The sequence below is a fragment of the Nuphar pumila genome, chromosome 4, assembly GCF_984573655.1.
Source record: "Nuphar pumila chromosome 4, dmNupPumi1.hap1.1, whole genome shotgun sequence".
In the NCBI taxonomy this organism is placed as follows: domain Eukaryota; kingdom Viridiplantae; phylum Streptophyta; class Magnoliopsida; order Nymphaeales; family Nymphaeaceae; genus Nuphar; species Nuphar pumila.
In genome coordinates this window covers 4,333,468-4,348,305 of record NC_143252.1, presented here as the reverse complement: position 1 = coordinate 4,348,305, position 14,838 = coordinate 4,333,468, and the positions used below count along the sequence as shown (strand labels likewise).

The 14,838-nt window shown below is 36.7% G+C and overlaps 1 protein-coding gene across 3 annotated transcripts; it reads right to left on the bottom strand.

Moving 5' to 3' along the window:
- Window positions 1-4,675: 4,675 nt before the first annotated feature.
- Window positions 4,676-14,039, bottom strand: LOC149839116 (glutathione S-transferase-like). 3 transcript variants are annotated; one of them, XM_090002289.1, is made up of 4 exons: window positions 13,838-14,039; window positions 12,839-12,887; window positions 5,263-5,516; window positions 4,676-5,162 (listed from the first exon to the last, which is right to left on the bottom strand). In XM_090002289.1, the coding sequence occupies exons 1-4, from the start codon at window positions 13,985-13,987 to the stop codon at window positions 5,016-5,018; spliced, it is 600 nt and encodes a 199-aa protein (XP_089858415.1). In that variant the 5' UTR covers window positions 13,988-14,039; the 3' UTR covers window positions 4,676-5,015. The 3 variants fall into 3 exon arrangements, with proteins under 3 accessions (XP_089858415.1, XP_089858416.1, XP_089858414.1); XM_090002290.1 differs by having other exon boundaries at window positions 4,676-5,157; XM_090002288.1 differs by lacking the exons at window positions 4,676-5,162; window positions 5,263-5,516 and adding an exon at window positions 11,249-11,922.
- Between the last annotated feature and the right edge of the window lie 799 nt (window positions 14,040-14,838).

Sequence of the window (14,838 nt, the reverse complement as noted above, 5' to 3'; positions counted from 1 at the left end):
AGGAATAGAAAATTTTGAAAATATCTCTCAAAACTCAAAAAGATTTTGTATTCCACAAATTAGATATATTCTTAAACTTAACTTAAATCTTTTATTTGTTTCTTAATTATCTAACCATGGATGTAATGTTTTCTTCTCTTCTCATGGTTGTCGAGTGCAGGATCACCAGTCATGAAAGCTGATTGAGAAAGACCATAGAGGAGGCTTATACTATATAGACTTTTTGGAAATACCCAAGAATACATTGTGTTGTAATGTTTAAAAAGTGGATTTGGATTTGTGACATAAGAGGCTTGGCTGTCCTAGTGTATCCAAGATCCATTTTTTTTCAAAGATGATTTTTTTTTGTAATTTTAAAAACTTTATATATGAAAATTGTATTCTTAGTAAAATGAAGAGATTGCCTTTTCAAGAAAGAACCTTTGCTTCTTCTCAACCACTTGAGTTAATACATTCGGATGTGTGAGGACCTGCACCTGTTTATATTATGTAATTTTTGTTGATGATTTTACAAGACACACTTGGATTTATTTTCTTAAACATAAGTCTCAAGTTTTCTCACACTTTCAAATATTTCATAATTTAGTCAAAAATCAATTTAAAAATGATATTTCAATCTTTCGCATTGATTCAGGGGAAGAATTTTTATCAAAAGAATTTAAAGATTATCTAAAACTATATGGTATCACACATCAAAGATCATGTCCATATACCCCTCAACAAAATGGTTTAGCTGAAAGAAAGCATAGGCATATTACAGAAACAACAAGGACTTTACTTATTACAAATCAAGTGCCTAAAGTTTTTTGGGTTGAAATCACTCTAACTGCAGTTTATTTTATTAACAGAATGTCACATCTTCTTTAAAAAATGTATCTCTTGTTGAAAAACTTTTCAAACAAATTTTAAATTACTGCAAGTTAAGGGTTTTTGGATGCAAGTGTTTTGTTTTTTCTGACAAAAATGACAAACTCTCTCCTCATGCTATTCCTTGTATTTTTCTAGGACATGCAAATCATAAAAAAGGCTACAAATGTTTTGACTTTAAAACTAACAAGTTATATATGTCAAAAAATATGTCATTTTTTGAAAAGGAAAGTTTTTTTTAAAGGGAGAACACTAAGGAAATAAATGAGTATTCTTTTTTATTGGATTTAGTTCCAAAGATTGATGAGTGCGACATTGATGAAAACCAAGAAGATAAAAATGATATGATAAGTGTAGAATCATTCTATAATAATCAAGATTGTATTCAATACTCTAAGCGTGGTAATTTAGAACATCCATATGCTATCAAAAAATATACTCGTAATAAAAAACAAGAAGAGATACTTACAAGAAGGTTATCTAGAGTGTCAAAAATCCCTAAAAAATTTGTATCTTATGAGTGTTTTTCACCTAAGTATCAAGCCTACATTGCACTAATATATTCTTCCATAAAACCTTCCAACTATGCTGCAACAAAGGAATAGAAGCAATGACAGTGGAATTAAATGCCTTAAAAAGGGCAAATGCTTGAACTATTCAAGACATTTCACTAGGCAAAAAGCCTATAGGTTATCGATGGGTGTATAAAGTTAAAACCAAGAGTGACAGAACTCTTGAAATGTATAAGGTCAGATTAGTTGCCAAGGGCTATTCTCAAGAGTATGAAATAGACTATGAAGAGACCTTTGCTTCAATTGCTTCAATTGCTACAATGACCACAATTAGGACCTTAGTAGCCCTTGCCTCTGTAAAGAAATGACATATATATCAAATGGATGTCAAAAATGTGTTTCTCAATTAAAGTTTAGCCGAAGAAGTTTATATGAAACCGCCACCTGACATTGATATTCCTAAAGAAAAGGCTCTTCGTTTAAATAAGACTTTGTATGGTCTTAAACAAGACCCAAAGGCTTGGTATGAAAAGTTTAGTCAAGTTATCCTTAATTTTGGTTTTCAATCTTGTATTACTGACACAATTTTGTTTGTTAAGATTTCTGATGCAAGTATTATTATCTGTCTCCTCTACGGAGACGACATGATCATCACTGGAAGTGATAAACAGAGAGTTGAAAACATTAAAAGATTTTTCAAAATATATTTTGAAATGAATGATTTGGGTTTTTTAAAAAAAAGTCTTGGTATAGAAGTTGCTTATTCTTCTAGAGGCTATTTGCTTACTCGATCTAAGTTTGCTCTAAATATTGTTGATAGGTATGGTATCTCAGATAAGAAAAAGGTCGACACTCCCGAAGTTGTAAATGTCAAAATAAAGATTGATGATGGAGAACCACTTGAAAATCCAATACCTTATAGACAACTTATCGTTGCACTATCATATCTCTCCATTACAAGACCTGTCATTGCGCATGTCGTCCACACAACAAGCCAATTTCAGCATGCTCCTGCCACAGTTCATATAGAAGTTGTTTTACATATTATTAGATATATTAAAACTTCTATTTTTCTAGGACTTTTTTTGTCTCCTTCCTCTTTAGATTTAATTGTTTATATTGATGCGGACTGGGGAGAAGATCCAAATAACTGACACTCAACTACTGGTTTTTGTATATTTTTAGGTGAATCGTTGATTTCTTAGAGGTACGAGAAGCAACAAAAAGTCTCTCTCTCATCAACTGAAGCAGAGTAAAGAGTCATAGTTACAACCACTATGAAAGTAGTCTGGCTAAAAAGATTGCTTAATGACATGGGTGTTCAGAGTACAGGAGCATCATGACTATGCTACAACAACAAAAGTTCTATTTACATTGTCAGCAATCGGATATTCCACGAATGAACCAAACACATTGAGATGAATTGTCACTATGTACGAGAAGAATTCCTACACAACACTATTGATCTTCCATATGTTTCTTCAGAATATCAATTGGCAAATTTCTTTACCAAACCTCTCGTAGCTCCTAGATTTCACTTTCTTTTAAATAAACTTTCGGTTATCCAACCGTAATTTTGAGGTGGAGTGTTAAATAATGTATCATAACTAGGCTAACAAGAAATTTTTACTTTTTCTTTTTAGTTTAGTTTGTATAGGATTTTTTCTTTTTTTTAGTTATGTTTTTGTTTGTATTTGTCTAGTCAACATTTGACTAAGTCAAATACAAAGAGTCGTTGGACTCCCAACTGCTCTAAATAGATTCATTGGGAGCCCAACGACTCTCTCCTCTAACTCCTCTATTGTGTATAAATATGAAGCTTTGCCCCCTCTCTTTGTATGGATTTTTGGTGTGGATTACAATCAATAATATCATTATTTTTTTCCTCTTATTGTTGAATACCCATTTTTGGGTATTTGTGTATGAACCTTTCTTGGTTCTTGCGAGTGTTCATTTCGGTACTTTTGTTGAAACTCTTTGAGTGTCCATTCTTGGTGATCTAGCAGACATTCTTAAAGGAGCTCATCTTCTTACAAGAATCACATTTCTTATGACATAAATGATTCTATTTATCATGTGCCAGTGCAACACCAGCCAACACTTTCCACTAAGATGAACCCTTGTAAGGTTTCACATGGGCACCCTTGTCCAGTCATCCTATTGCATTCAACATTGTTATTTCAAACAAGTCAAGCAACTACAAAGATTATAAATTATCTCATACTTTAACTCATTTGGGACGATACCAAACAAAGAAAATACAGCAAAATTTAGATCGAAACCCAACATCCAAATGGACACTTTGGGTTGCTTAGAGCTACAACTTCAGCTTTCTTTTCTTCCCCCAAACTACTGGATTTGGGAACCTGCACTAGAATTTCGATAAGCTTACGGCAGTTGTCTAAGAACAGACCACTTTGGTGACAATTTTATTACAAACTACAATGGTCAAGCCATCAATGATTCACCTGGTTGTATAAACATTAAAATGCATTATACTGCACAATAGCGAACCACGACCATCCAACTGAAGTACACCACCAGCAACAATCATAACCAACACGAAACTATTTTCTAAAATTAAGAGGATGATCATTGGCAGACAACAAACTGAAGCACAACCATGAAACTAAGAACAAGAAACTATAAATTCAGAGGATGATCATTAGCAAACACCAAACTGAAGCACAACCATCAAACCAGGAACAAGAAATACGACACTGCAGAACCCTGAAAATCTATCAGAAACCATAGATTGAAATGTAGGACCACGAAAATCGTGCACAACCATCGTATTAGAAACTAAAATAAAACACCAACAGTGTAAACCCAATCCGTCCACCAACATGGGTCAAATTACTTTGTTTTAGATCGTATGACTCAATCCGTCCACCATTTTATATGTTTTAACAAGTTGATTGTTGTTTTTTGCATGGATATAGATCCAATTACGAAATTATGTCTAAAATCATGAATTTTTGTCCTGGAAATGGATTTGGAATTGGATTTTTGCTATAAACATCACTTTTTTTTGTGAGCTTATTTGTATTGTAATACCAGCATAAAAAAAAGATAGTGTATAAGGTTGATGTAATTGATAAGTGGAAAAAGATAGTGTAATACATCATTTTTTCCACCATGTTATATGGATATGACTAAAGATAGAGGATACAACCATTTTATGAAGTTTTCAGTGTAACTAGTATACAAGAGGATACAGAACGACAGTCAAAATGGAATACCTACTGATAAGCATATTAAATGAAATGCAAACACCAGAAAAAAAAACAACCTCATTCATCCGAAAGCAATAACATAGATAAGTAATACCACTAGGGCCAATAGCAGTTTACAAAAAGCAGAATGACCATAACAACCACCAAATTCTATAGAGACCAATCTTTTCCTTCCAACAATTGGGAAAGAACTACTCAAGATTGCTGAGCTACCAATTAGCTCCATCGCCAATCTTTTAATACACCTCAACATGTCATTGCTTGTTCTTCTTAAGCTGGGAAAGCTTCTAGTCTCAGTTCTCTTCCCTCTCCTCTGCAACTCTCTTCAGTGTTTCCTGAATTCCAAGCATCATACCCTTCAACCCACAGCAATAGATGTGAGCCCCTTGATCCAAAAGCTTTAAGATTTCATCGTTGTACTTCTCGATCTTATCCTGTACATACATCTTCCCACCATTTTTGTTCTTCTGCTCCCTGCAACTGTAGCCAGATTAGGGCACAAGTCTTGGTTCCCCATCAACTCAGGACGAGTAGCTGATCCTCTGTTCTTCAGGCATAATTAATCATGCTATCTCACATTCAATAACATCTCTAACAAGTCTGCAGGTTATATGTAATAAAGACTATGTAAAGGATGAGGATCTTACAGGAGGAATAACACCAAAGCTCTGTCCTTCCCAGTATGGCACATTCCCGCCATGGACGATAACAATATGGCATGTTTCATAGGAAGATTTTGGACCAACAAGCCTCTCAACTGAAACTATGGTAGCAGTATAAGGCTCCTTGGGTCTGTAAACATTTAGAGGAGGTTCTTTCGCTTTCTCGAGCTCTAAGGGTGAGACTGAGACTTTGACCCCACTTGCTTGTTGCACAGACATGCAAACTCGATACCCATTTGCTGAAAGTGATTTCTTAGATTTCAAACCCACACAGAAGACAGGAAGACATGCTTTGCCTCAAAAATTCAGATCATGTGTTTGCATTCACAAAAGGGATGAACTGAACATTAACAGAAAATTTCAACTCAAAGATAAAATGAACAAAAAATTCTAAAACAGAGAGAGAAAACATATATCAAGATCAAGAACTTTTACAGTTTTATAAAATGAAAAACTTTCTTAGCAAGTACATAAATACAAAAAACCCAACCCCACATGATTGAAACAAACATTTCCATATGCACGATTCTTATTGTCCTTCTGTTTATTATTTTGCATGGTTTCACAGATTTAACATTTTTTGTTCACTTCATAACACAGCTTAACATGAAATTTGGTTCAGGTCTTTGGTAAGACAAACTGAGACTCCATTAACTAAGTCCTCAGGCAACTCTCTGAGCGTTCAACGTGCAAGTCAAGATACTAAATCTTCAACTCTCTGAGTCTTGGTTAAGTCTCCTCATGACTTGGCATAAGAAGACTTCGTACATGCCAAGCTACCTCTGAGAACCAATTTAGCAACTAGTATGGCCTTTAGTTAATATGATCTGATCATTTTTCAGATCCATCTAATGATAACATAGCATTTTATACAGGAAAAGTCTCATTAAAGGTACATTTGCATCTCAACAGTATAAATAAAGAAAGTCATTCTTGGTGCTCGCATGCAATACCTAATTCTAGACAGGCAGATCGAAATGATCAATTCATACGCATCAAATTGCACAAGTGATAATGCATTGTGTATAAAACTTATCTGATTCTATATCTTACAGTAGTTAGCCAGTACAACACTAACAGGTATTATAGAATGTCAGCTTAGAGCCATTCGACATTCAACCATTCGTTAAACTAAGCCCTTTGGCTGCACAAACCGATCGCATAAACATAACAAAACTACACTTTCGATATAGTTTTATCATCATTATTCAAACTTTTGAATAAAGAAATAGAGGAAATTGATAAAAAAAGGAAAATACTTGAGAATGAAGTAAACTTTAAAGTTATATATGTGCGATAAATTCTTAACCGTAAATTAAAAGAAAAAAATATATTAATGCAGGCAAGAAGATCAATGAGGATGAGCTCAATTTCAAACCCAAACACGAGGACAATGAAACACAAGGAGTGGAATTTCGAACTAAAATTCAAACTCAATCTCAATAGAAACAATGGGCAAAAAAGAAATATCGTGAACAAATACTTGAATCTCAGAAGAATCAAAAACCAAAAACGATCTAACTGAAAAATCATGCCAAAAACTAAAAGAAAAAAAAGTCGATCTAATCGAAAAATCACGCTAAACCCCAAAAATTAAAGGGAGGATAGAGGAATCTACCTATCTGATAAACCGGAATTTTTTGGAAAGAAAAAGAAATATTCCCAAAATTTACCAAAAAAATTTGAAGAAAAAGAAAAGAACGTGCAAAATCTGTTGAAAGTTAAAAGAAAAAACAAGAAACAAATGAACCAGCCAAACGAAAGCACTCTTCTCGGAGCAGAAGAGAAGAATGCAGAAAGGAAACCCTAGATCCGAACACCGACCAAAATCCACGAGAAAGAACTCCAACAAAAAACAAAAGAAACGCACCTTCGAGGATCTACTGACGGACGATGCCGTCGTCAGCGTGGATGGCCTGAAATCCGGCTCCGCTGTCGCTCGAAAGCCGAAGCTCCGATCGGTCAAGACGGACTCTACAGTCGACAACGGTGACGAGAGAGAGAGAGAGAGACGCATCGATGAGCACAACACGCCTGTCGATGCATTTTTTTTCGTCCCCTCGATTCCTGTTTATTTTGTAACAGGAGGAGGGTGGAACGAAAAAGTCATGTGTATAACAGTATAAGGACGCCTTGGACGCGAGGAATGCTGCCCACCGTGTCCAACGTTTGTTGGAAATCATTGTTCCCAGCACGATTTTTGTCTGAATCACGTTGGGAACGGCGCATCAAACATACCCTAAGCTCTCTTTTTCGTTAGGTCTCATTAGGCCCTTTCAAAAATCGTAGTTTTAAGTATTTTTTTCTCACATCTAACACTGTAGATGTGATCTATAGGTTTTGTTTAGTGAAAACCAGCTTTTGGATTGCTGGAATTTGACTTATATACAGGTTTTTCCGGTAACCCAAAATCAACGGCTCATAAAATCAGTTTTTTTCTTCGAAAAGACATGATCCAAGAGTAGATTCCCACTAAATCGATCATGCTAAACACATCTAACGATTCAGTTCTATCAAAAAACACTTAAAACGTATAGGACAGAATGGGAAATAACTAGAAATGGAGCCTAATATGTTCAGTCCTCATATATATATATATATATATATAGGTTTAGAGTATAAATTATATTATTTTAAATTCTAAAAATATATTTTCTTCATTAATGAGTCAGCTAGTGCTCAGTTCATTTAACTCAGACTTGCCATGAGCTCGAGCTCACCACAAAGGAAGAGGCAGGCATGAACACCTTGGTCCATCTTGTTTACTTGCCCTAGCTGCCTAATAAACTTTTATAATGGTTATAATTGAAACTTTGCTACAAAATTAACGATAAAAACATAGATGGCACTAACTTTTAGCCGTGAGTTAGAAAGTATGAAAAATTTGGCAGTGATTTTTTTTTTTAGTTTTACCTTTTTATTGCCTGAAATTTTAGGCGCTTTGGTCAAAACCACTTTTCTAAGTTTCTCGCTTGAAAAAATCAAGCAACTTAACCGAAAAAATCAAGTGCCATGCAAGTTCTGGCCTGAAAAAATCAGGCATCATGATAGGACCAATAGGCAAGTGGTTTCAACCAAAGTGTTTTGATTTTACAGACGACAAAAGGGCAAAAGTATAAATAAGTTTATAGTTTGCAGTCAGTTTTGGAATTGTAACAAACGTTAATGCCACCTACGCTTAAATTTAATGGAAAAATCTTTTATGAATTTTGTGATTATCGATATCAAGTTAGGGTTTGGCCTAGTGGGATGGGACCTAGTAGGTGGTCTAGGTTGAAATCCCTTGAGCATCACCCCCTTGCACAAGCCGAAGCGTGGTGACTCCCTAGGGCAAGGGAAAAGCCCACTGATTTTAAGTATGGCAGGCAAAGCCAACACCACTAGGGGGTGGTTTCTCCGTGTAAATAAAAAAAAATTTGTTTTTTTTTTCTATTTTTTTCAAATCATATGTGCATTTTTCTAATTAAATGCCCTACCCCCTGGCATAGAGCTCCTTCTTTTAGGTCATCTTGTCACTAAATCTACTTATGCACTGCATCACAAGCTTTAAGTCCAGGGCACTAAAAAATTAGCTGAGGTCCAACCATTGGCTGGTCCTATACAAAATGATAATATAAGCACACTGATTCATGGGTGGGAGTAGGTGCCTACCGTGAGCAAACTGAGGTTTTGGGGGTGCGTTTTTGCAAATCTAACCTTCCAAACGTGTTAGACCTGGTTGATTTGCTAGAGAACGACACTTTAATAGTGTTTTTTTGATAAAAAAATATGATTTTTCAGCTTAAATATTTATGAAAATTATACACTACCAATTTTCAAACCTTGTAAAAACCTAACTAGGTGTCAAAATTGGATGATTAAGGAGTCTATTCCTATAAAATCAAGCATGTAAAACACATCTTAAGGTCAGATTTGAGAAAAACTTGACAAAAATTGTTCAGAAGCCCAGTAGGAATGGATTGAAATAGGCAACTACCCCAACTCCTTGATTCATATCACAAGAGAGCACAATTCATACTGAGTCTCGATACGGGCACACACACACACACACACACACACACATATATATATATATATATATATATATAGCTCATATTCTTCATAAATATTCAAGCATTCAAAAATCATATTTTTTTTATCGAACATATACTACACAATGGTTGATTCCTAGCAAATTCATCATGCCAAGCACATCCACATGGTTGGATTTGCAAAAAAACTATTGAAAATACCCATATTTCTACACACACACACACACACACACACACACACACACACACACATATATATATATATATATATATATATATATATATATATATATATATATATATATATATATATATATATATATATATATATATATATATATATATATATATAGAGAGAGAGAGAGAGAGAGAGAGAGAGAGAGAGAGAACTAATGTGTGAACCATAATTTTCATGGACTTTTTGTTCTTTTCTCTTGAACGCCAGCTCTCAAATGATATGAATAAGTGATGATTCCCATTTATCAAATTAGCCAGGTGTTATTTGGTTGATTCAAAATTCTCATCAATGAGGTTATCTGGGCTTAAATTTTAATTGTTGCCTAAAAGTACCTATATATTTTCTTCATCCTTATATGTATGCATTTTTCCTTAAGTGGCTTCCTGATTTCTTAACAGTTAAAAAGTTCTTTCTATGAAGATGGGAAATGTGTATGTGGGGAAATCCTTCACACTACAGTACCAAAAAACAAGGTTATGAGGGGTTGGGAAAAATGAATTGCGGTGATTTAAGCATATTGACCAAGAATATCCTATCAAATTAGAAATGTAATCCTCTTTAATCACCCTTTGATTTCAAAGTTTTAGAATTGAAGACATAGGATTCCAGCAGCTATATATCGTAAGATAAATAAGCATCGGCACATAAGCTGAGGGAAGAACCCCGGATGAGGCATTTAGAGAGTAAAATATGGCTCTATTTTACTTTTTGTGTAATTTCTACACGCCATACTTCATAATAGGGCCTTTTTTTTTGTAGTTTTTGCCTAATTGGGCAAATAAGGGCTTTTTTTTTTTATTTATAACCCGAAGAAACTGCACCGGGCACAAAAACCTGATCGCACTGGCTCAGCTTGCCATGCCTACAATCATCGTGCCAGCTGCGTAAAACTGTGGCGCTAGAACCCCTGCCTCCAGGGCCTATGCTACGCATAGGTTGGGCAGAAGGGCAACACTCATGAGAATCGAACCTTGCACGACGTCCCAACACAAAGTGACTGGAACAAACTGCTCCGGACAGACAAGCGGAGCTCCCTGGTCAGTAAAAGGATGGTTTAGTACAGTATATCCTTCTACATATTTTGAGTTTATGCACAGAATTGCCTGGTTAAGTATGTTAATACTCAAATGATTTAGGACACAAGGATCGCTTAACTGCCCAACTATGTAACACAACCCAATCACATTAGAGCATCCTATTAGCCCCACAGCAGCAGTAAGAAAGTTGTCATGAGTGGCTTGTGTCACATAAGCGAGCAGTTAAACAATCTCCAGATCTCAACTCATTCTGAAATGAATAGGGCTGCCCAATGGGTAGAATTTGTATCAGGTACCTGACCCGCCCAAACCCGAATTCCCCAGTATGGACATGAAAAGTGTCGGGTCTATTGGGTCAACCCGAACTCAACTTGAGCAATATGCAGGCCAGGTACCCAACCTAATCTGTTTTTTTTTTTTTTGCTGAGATCCCAACCCAACCCAACCCGAGTATTTTATATGTATTCAGTAAAACTAAATTTCTAAAATTATGCAGGTCCAAGTTTGGGATTCCATTTTCGTGAAGCGGCAAAACCCGAACCTGAAGCTGGCCATTTGTTATATGGGCGGGTTTGGGTATACCCCGATGGATCGGGTACTGGACCCATTGACAGCCCAAGAAGTGTGTAAAGGGCAGAAACCATGCAACTCATGCCATAAGCCTCTAGAACAAGCACAATATAATATTATAAGGCTGGTACACACAAACAAGTGTGCACTTACTACACCAACTACATAAGGTCCAAAAAAAAAGCCACCAACCAAACAGCTTTTTCATTTCCAATTTAGTGGCTAAGGCCTCACACCTACTAGTCAATCACCAACTGACCAGGCATTATTTGAAACAACACACTCAACAGAGAGACGGTCAACGGGTCAAACTGGGATCAGAAGTTGTAGGTCTCGACCACCTTGTGCCAAGATGGTCGGGCCGTGATGTCTTTGACCCAAGCATCGACGTGCTTGCGAGAGGCAAAGAGCGTGGCTGCCTTTGGGACCTTGAGGAGGTCGTGGATGACCGGCAGGTGGTGAAGGTCGGCCAGGCTGAACTCCGGCCCCGCAAGGTACTTGGTCTTGGCCAGACGAGCCTCGTAGACGTCCAAGACCTTTGTGAGCTTCGCCTCGTGCTCCGCAGCTACAGCCTCGTCGGGCTGTCCTCCATAGAACATGGGTTTGAAGAAGCACTCGAACAGCAGCTTGGAAGCCGGCGGGTCAAACTGGTGGGCTTCGACTTCCATCCACACACCGACCCGGGCCGAGTCTGCCGGGGTCTTGCCGATGAGCTCGGTGCCCTTATCGGCATACTTGTAGGCTATGCTCTTGGATATGGCCCTTGACTCTACAGTATCCAACCAATGTCAAACGGGTTATGATAGCCTTTGGTGCAACGATCTACGAACTACTGTATGCTAATATATGATTAAAATAATATTATAATGAAATGAAAAAAGAACGAACTACTGTATGCTAATTTATGATTATATTAAAATATAAAAAATGACAAATAATCAACTTAATTATTTGCATAGAATCCATCCCTTTGGTTGTGTGACGTGAAAATCCAATTGAGACGGTCAAAATTTTGACATGTTTTCATTTGAAAAACCTAGATAGGGCTAAGGATGGCAGTCGATCGGTCCACTACCATCTCTAAAGAAGGATCGGGGATGGGGTGGGGCAGGATCCAGGACGGGGCGGCATTTTGCCTGATTTTTTTTTTTTTTTTTTGATATTTACACTGTGAAACCACCTCAAGATCAGAGAGACCTAGCCATTGCCTGCTCACCACGCCCAAGGAATGACGTCCATGCAATTTGAACCTAGACCGCCTGCCTGGGGGTCTAGCCCCATCCCACTAGGCCAAACCCTTTTCGGGCCATTTATTTTGCCCTGATTTTCAAAGGAAAAAATTTCTCCATGACGATTGGCAAGGAGTTCTTAGACATGTTTGGGAATCATGTGGAGCATGACCAAGTTCGTGAACTCACTGACTGAATACATAACATAATTCTCAAAAAAACACATGAACAAGTTCATGGGCTTCTACCAATGCAAGTGGCTAAGTGGATTTATTATCATTCACTCAAAAAACACGAACAAGTTCGTGCACTCCCATGCTTTTCCAGCTACTTGGGGTTCTTCTACAAATAGGAACACGTGAGTTCACGAACTTGGTCACGTACAAAAAAAAAAAGGTTTCAAACAGATCCGAACACACAGAAATCATGATTTGCGTTACAGAATAGAACATTTACCGAAAAGCGCGATATCGCCTTCTTGATATGCTGGAACTTGCCCGAACGGCTGCCAAAACCAAAAAATAAACCTTTCAATTTCTCATACAAAAACAATTAATGTTAACTTGGAAATAAAGAAACATCACACAAAATCCCCCCCACCCCAAAAAAAAAAATGGGAATCTTTCAATGTGAACTGAAATCCACAAATTTCAGGCTTTTGGGTATTCCAATACAGCTGTAAACATTCCGGAAAAAAACAAAAAAGTTCCCGAAATTTTTACCAACCAAAATCCTGAAATTTCCTCCCAATTAAAAATAAAAAAAAATCAAAATTCTAAGAATTTTTAGGAAATTCCGGAGTTTTGGTGTAAGCGGGAAAAAGGGGAGCGAGAAGGGAGACGGATCGGGTCGGACTCCCAAAGAGACCGAGTCTCAATCCGATTCGTCTATGTTCGCACACGAGACTAAAAAAAATGCGACGGCGAGTCGAAAGCCTATCGACCGATTCCAAGCTGAACGCTCAAAGAAGACGCCAAACAAGACCGAGTCCCGATACGGGCATATATATGGGTAACTAAAATATTTACTGATATGAACCAAGATTTTTATACGTTTTTTTACTTTTTTTTTTTAAATGTCACCATAAGGATGTGATCTAGACGCTTGGTTTTATAGAAATAAACTCTTAGATCATCCTTATAATATATACAAGAAGGATCTTTTAAGTGTTGAAAAACATTAAAAATCATGGGCTTAAAATTTTCATAAATATTTAAACATAAAAAATAGCATTTTTTGATCTATTAGGATGATCAAACAGCCCATGGACCACGCCAAATGCATCGGTTAGATTTGTTAAAAAACCTATAAAAATCTCAATTTATACCAACAATCATATTTGGTTGGTAAACATATTTCAGTTTTCATATATATATATATATATATATATATATATATATATATATATAGAGAGAGAGAGAGAGAGAGAGAGAGAGAGAGGAAGCGATACGATACGTTGAGGGAGATGAAGGGCTCTTGCTTGTGAGCGCCAGACTTCATGTCGACCGGTACGAACTCGAAGTCGAGATCCTTCTCGTAGAGGCAGACGACAACCCTCATCGTGGCCGTCGATAGGTTGACTCCGTACACCTTGCGCTCAGCCATGACCGCACGATGGACAAGGGGACTCCTCCGGAGCAAGAAAGAAGGATAAGCGATGAAGGAAAAGCCTGGCCAAGCATTTCCCTTTATAGACCTTTCACTTGTTCTAGATGCTTCTTTTTCTTTCATTTCTTTGGAGCAAAAATTACAGAGACTGCTTCAATTTATTTATATTTTCATAAAGCTACCCTGATTTTCAGTAAACTACGTTCCACGACCTGTGCTTCCCCCGTCAACGGTCAAGACACGTTTTTGTTTATTTAACGATGACTTTCAATTTTTTAGGAGTAATTTACATATAGGCCCCTAAGATATGTTAAATCTATGTTTGCCTGTCATTAGTTTCAAATATTTAAAATGAACGCTTAACTATTTAAACAATTACTAAAATGTCTCACTAATTAGTTTTTCCTTTTTCTCTTTTATAGGCAAGCTGGGGTTAGGCAGACCCTTACCAGATATCTATTAAGCCCCATGTGTCAGAGGGATTCGAACCTGGGCCTTCAGTGGTCATATTTGAGAAAAACATGACAAAAACTATGGAGAAGCCCAATACGAAGGCAACTACCGCAACTCCTTAATTCATTATTGGAACAGTGTCGGTCTGGACTGTTGTCAATGGGTCGAGTGTACCTGAACCTGACCGGAACCAAACCCTGTAGGGTCATGATATGATGACAAATAAGAAGACCCGGTTAGGAGGACCGAATGTCGATTAATACATGGACCCCGGTATAGTTTGTGAAATTTTATACCAAACCCAGGCCCGACCCGAGTTCTGATTAACACCGGTATTTTTTTAATGTAAAAATAATAAAAAATATCATTTTATCGACAAAAATATCATTTTGTCA

Bases quoted from the DNA above. Each gene is read 5' to 3' on its own strand.
- LOC149839116 (XM_090002288.1), bottom strand. From the start codon at position 13,987: ATGGCTGAGCGCAAGGTGTACGGAGTCAACCTATCGACGGCCACGATG. The intron at 12,888-13,837 runs GTATCGTATCGC...TGGTTTTGGCAG, and splicing joins AGCCCTTCATCTCCCTCAAC to CCGTTCGGGCAAGTTCCAGC. The intron at 11,923-12,838 runs GTAAATGTTCTA...TGGATACTGTAG, and splicing joins AGGCGATATCGCGCTTTTCG to AGTCAAGGGCCATATCCAAG.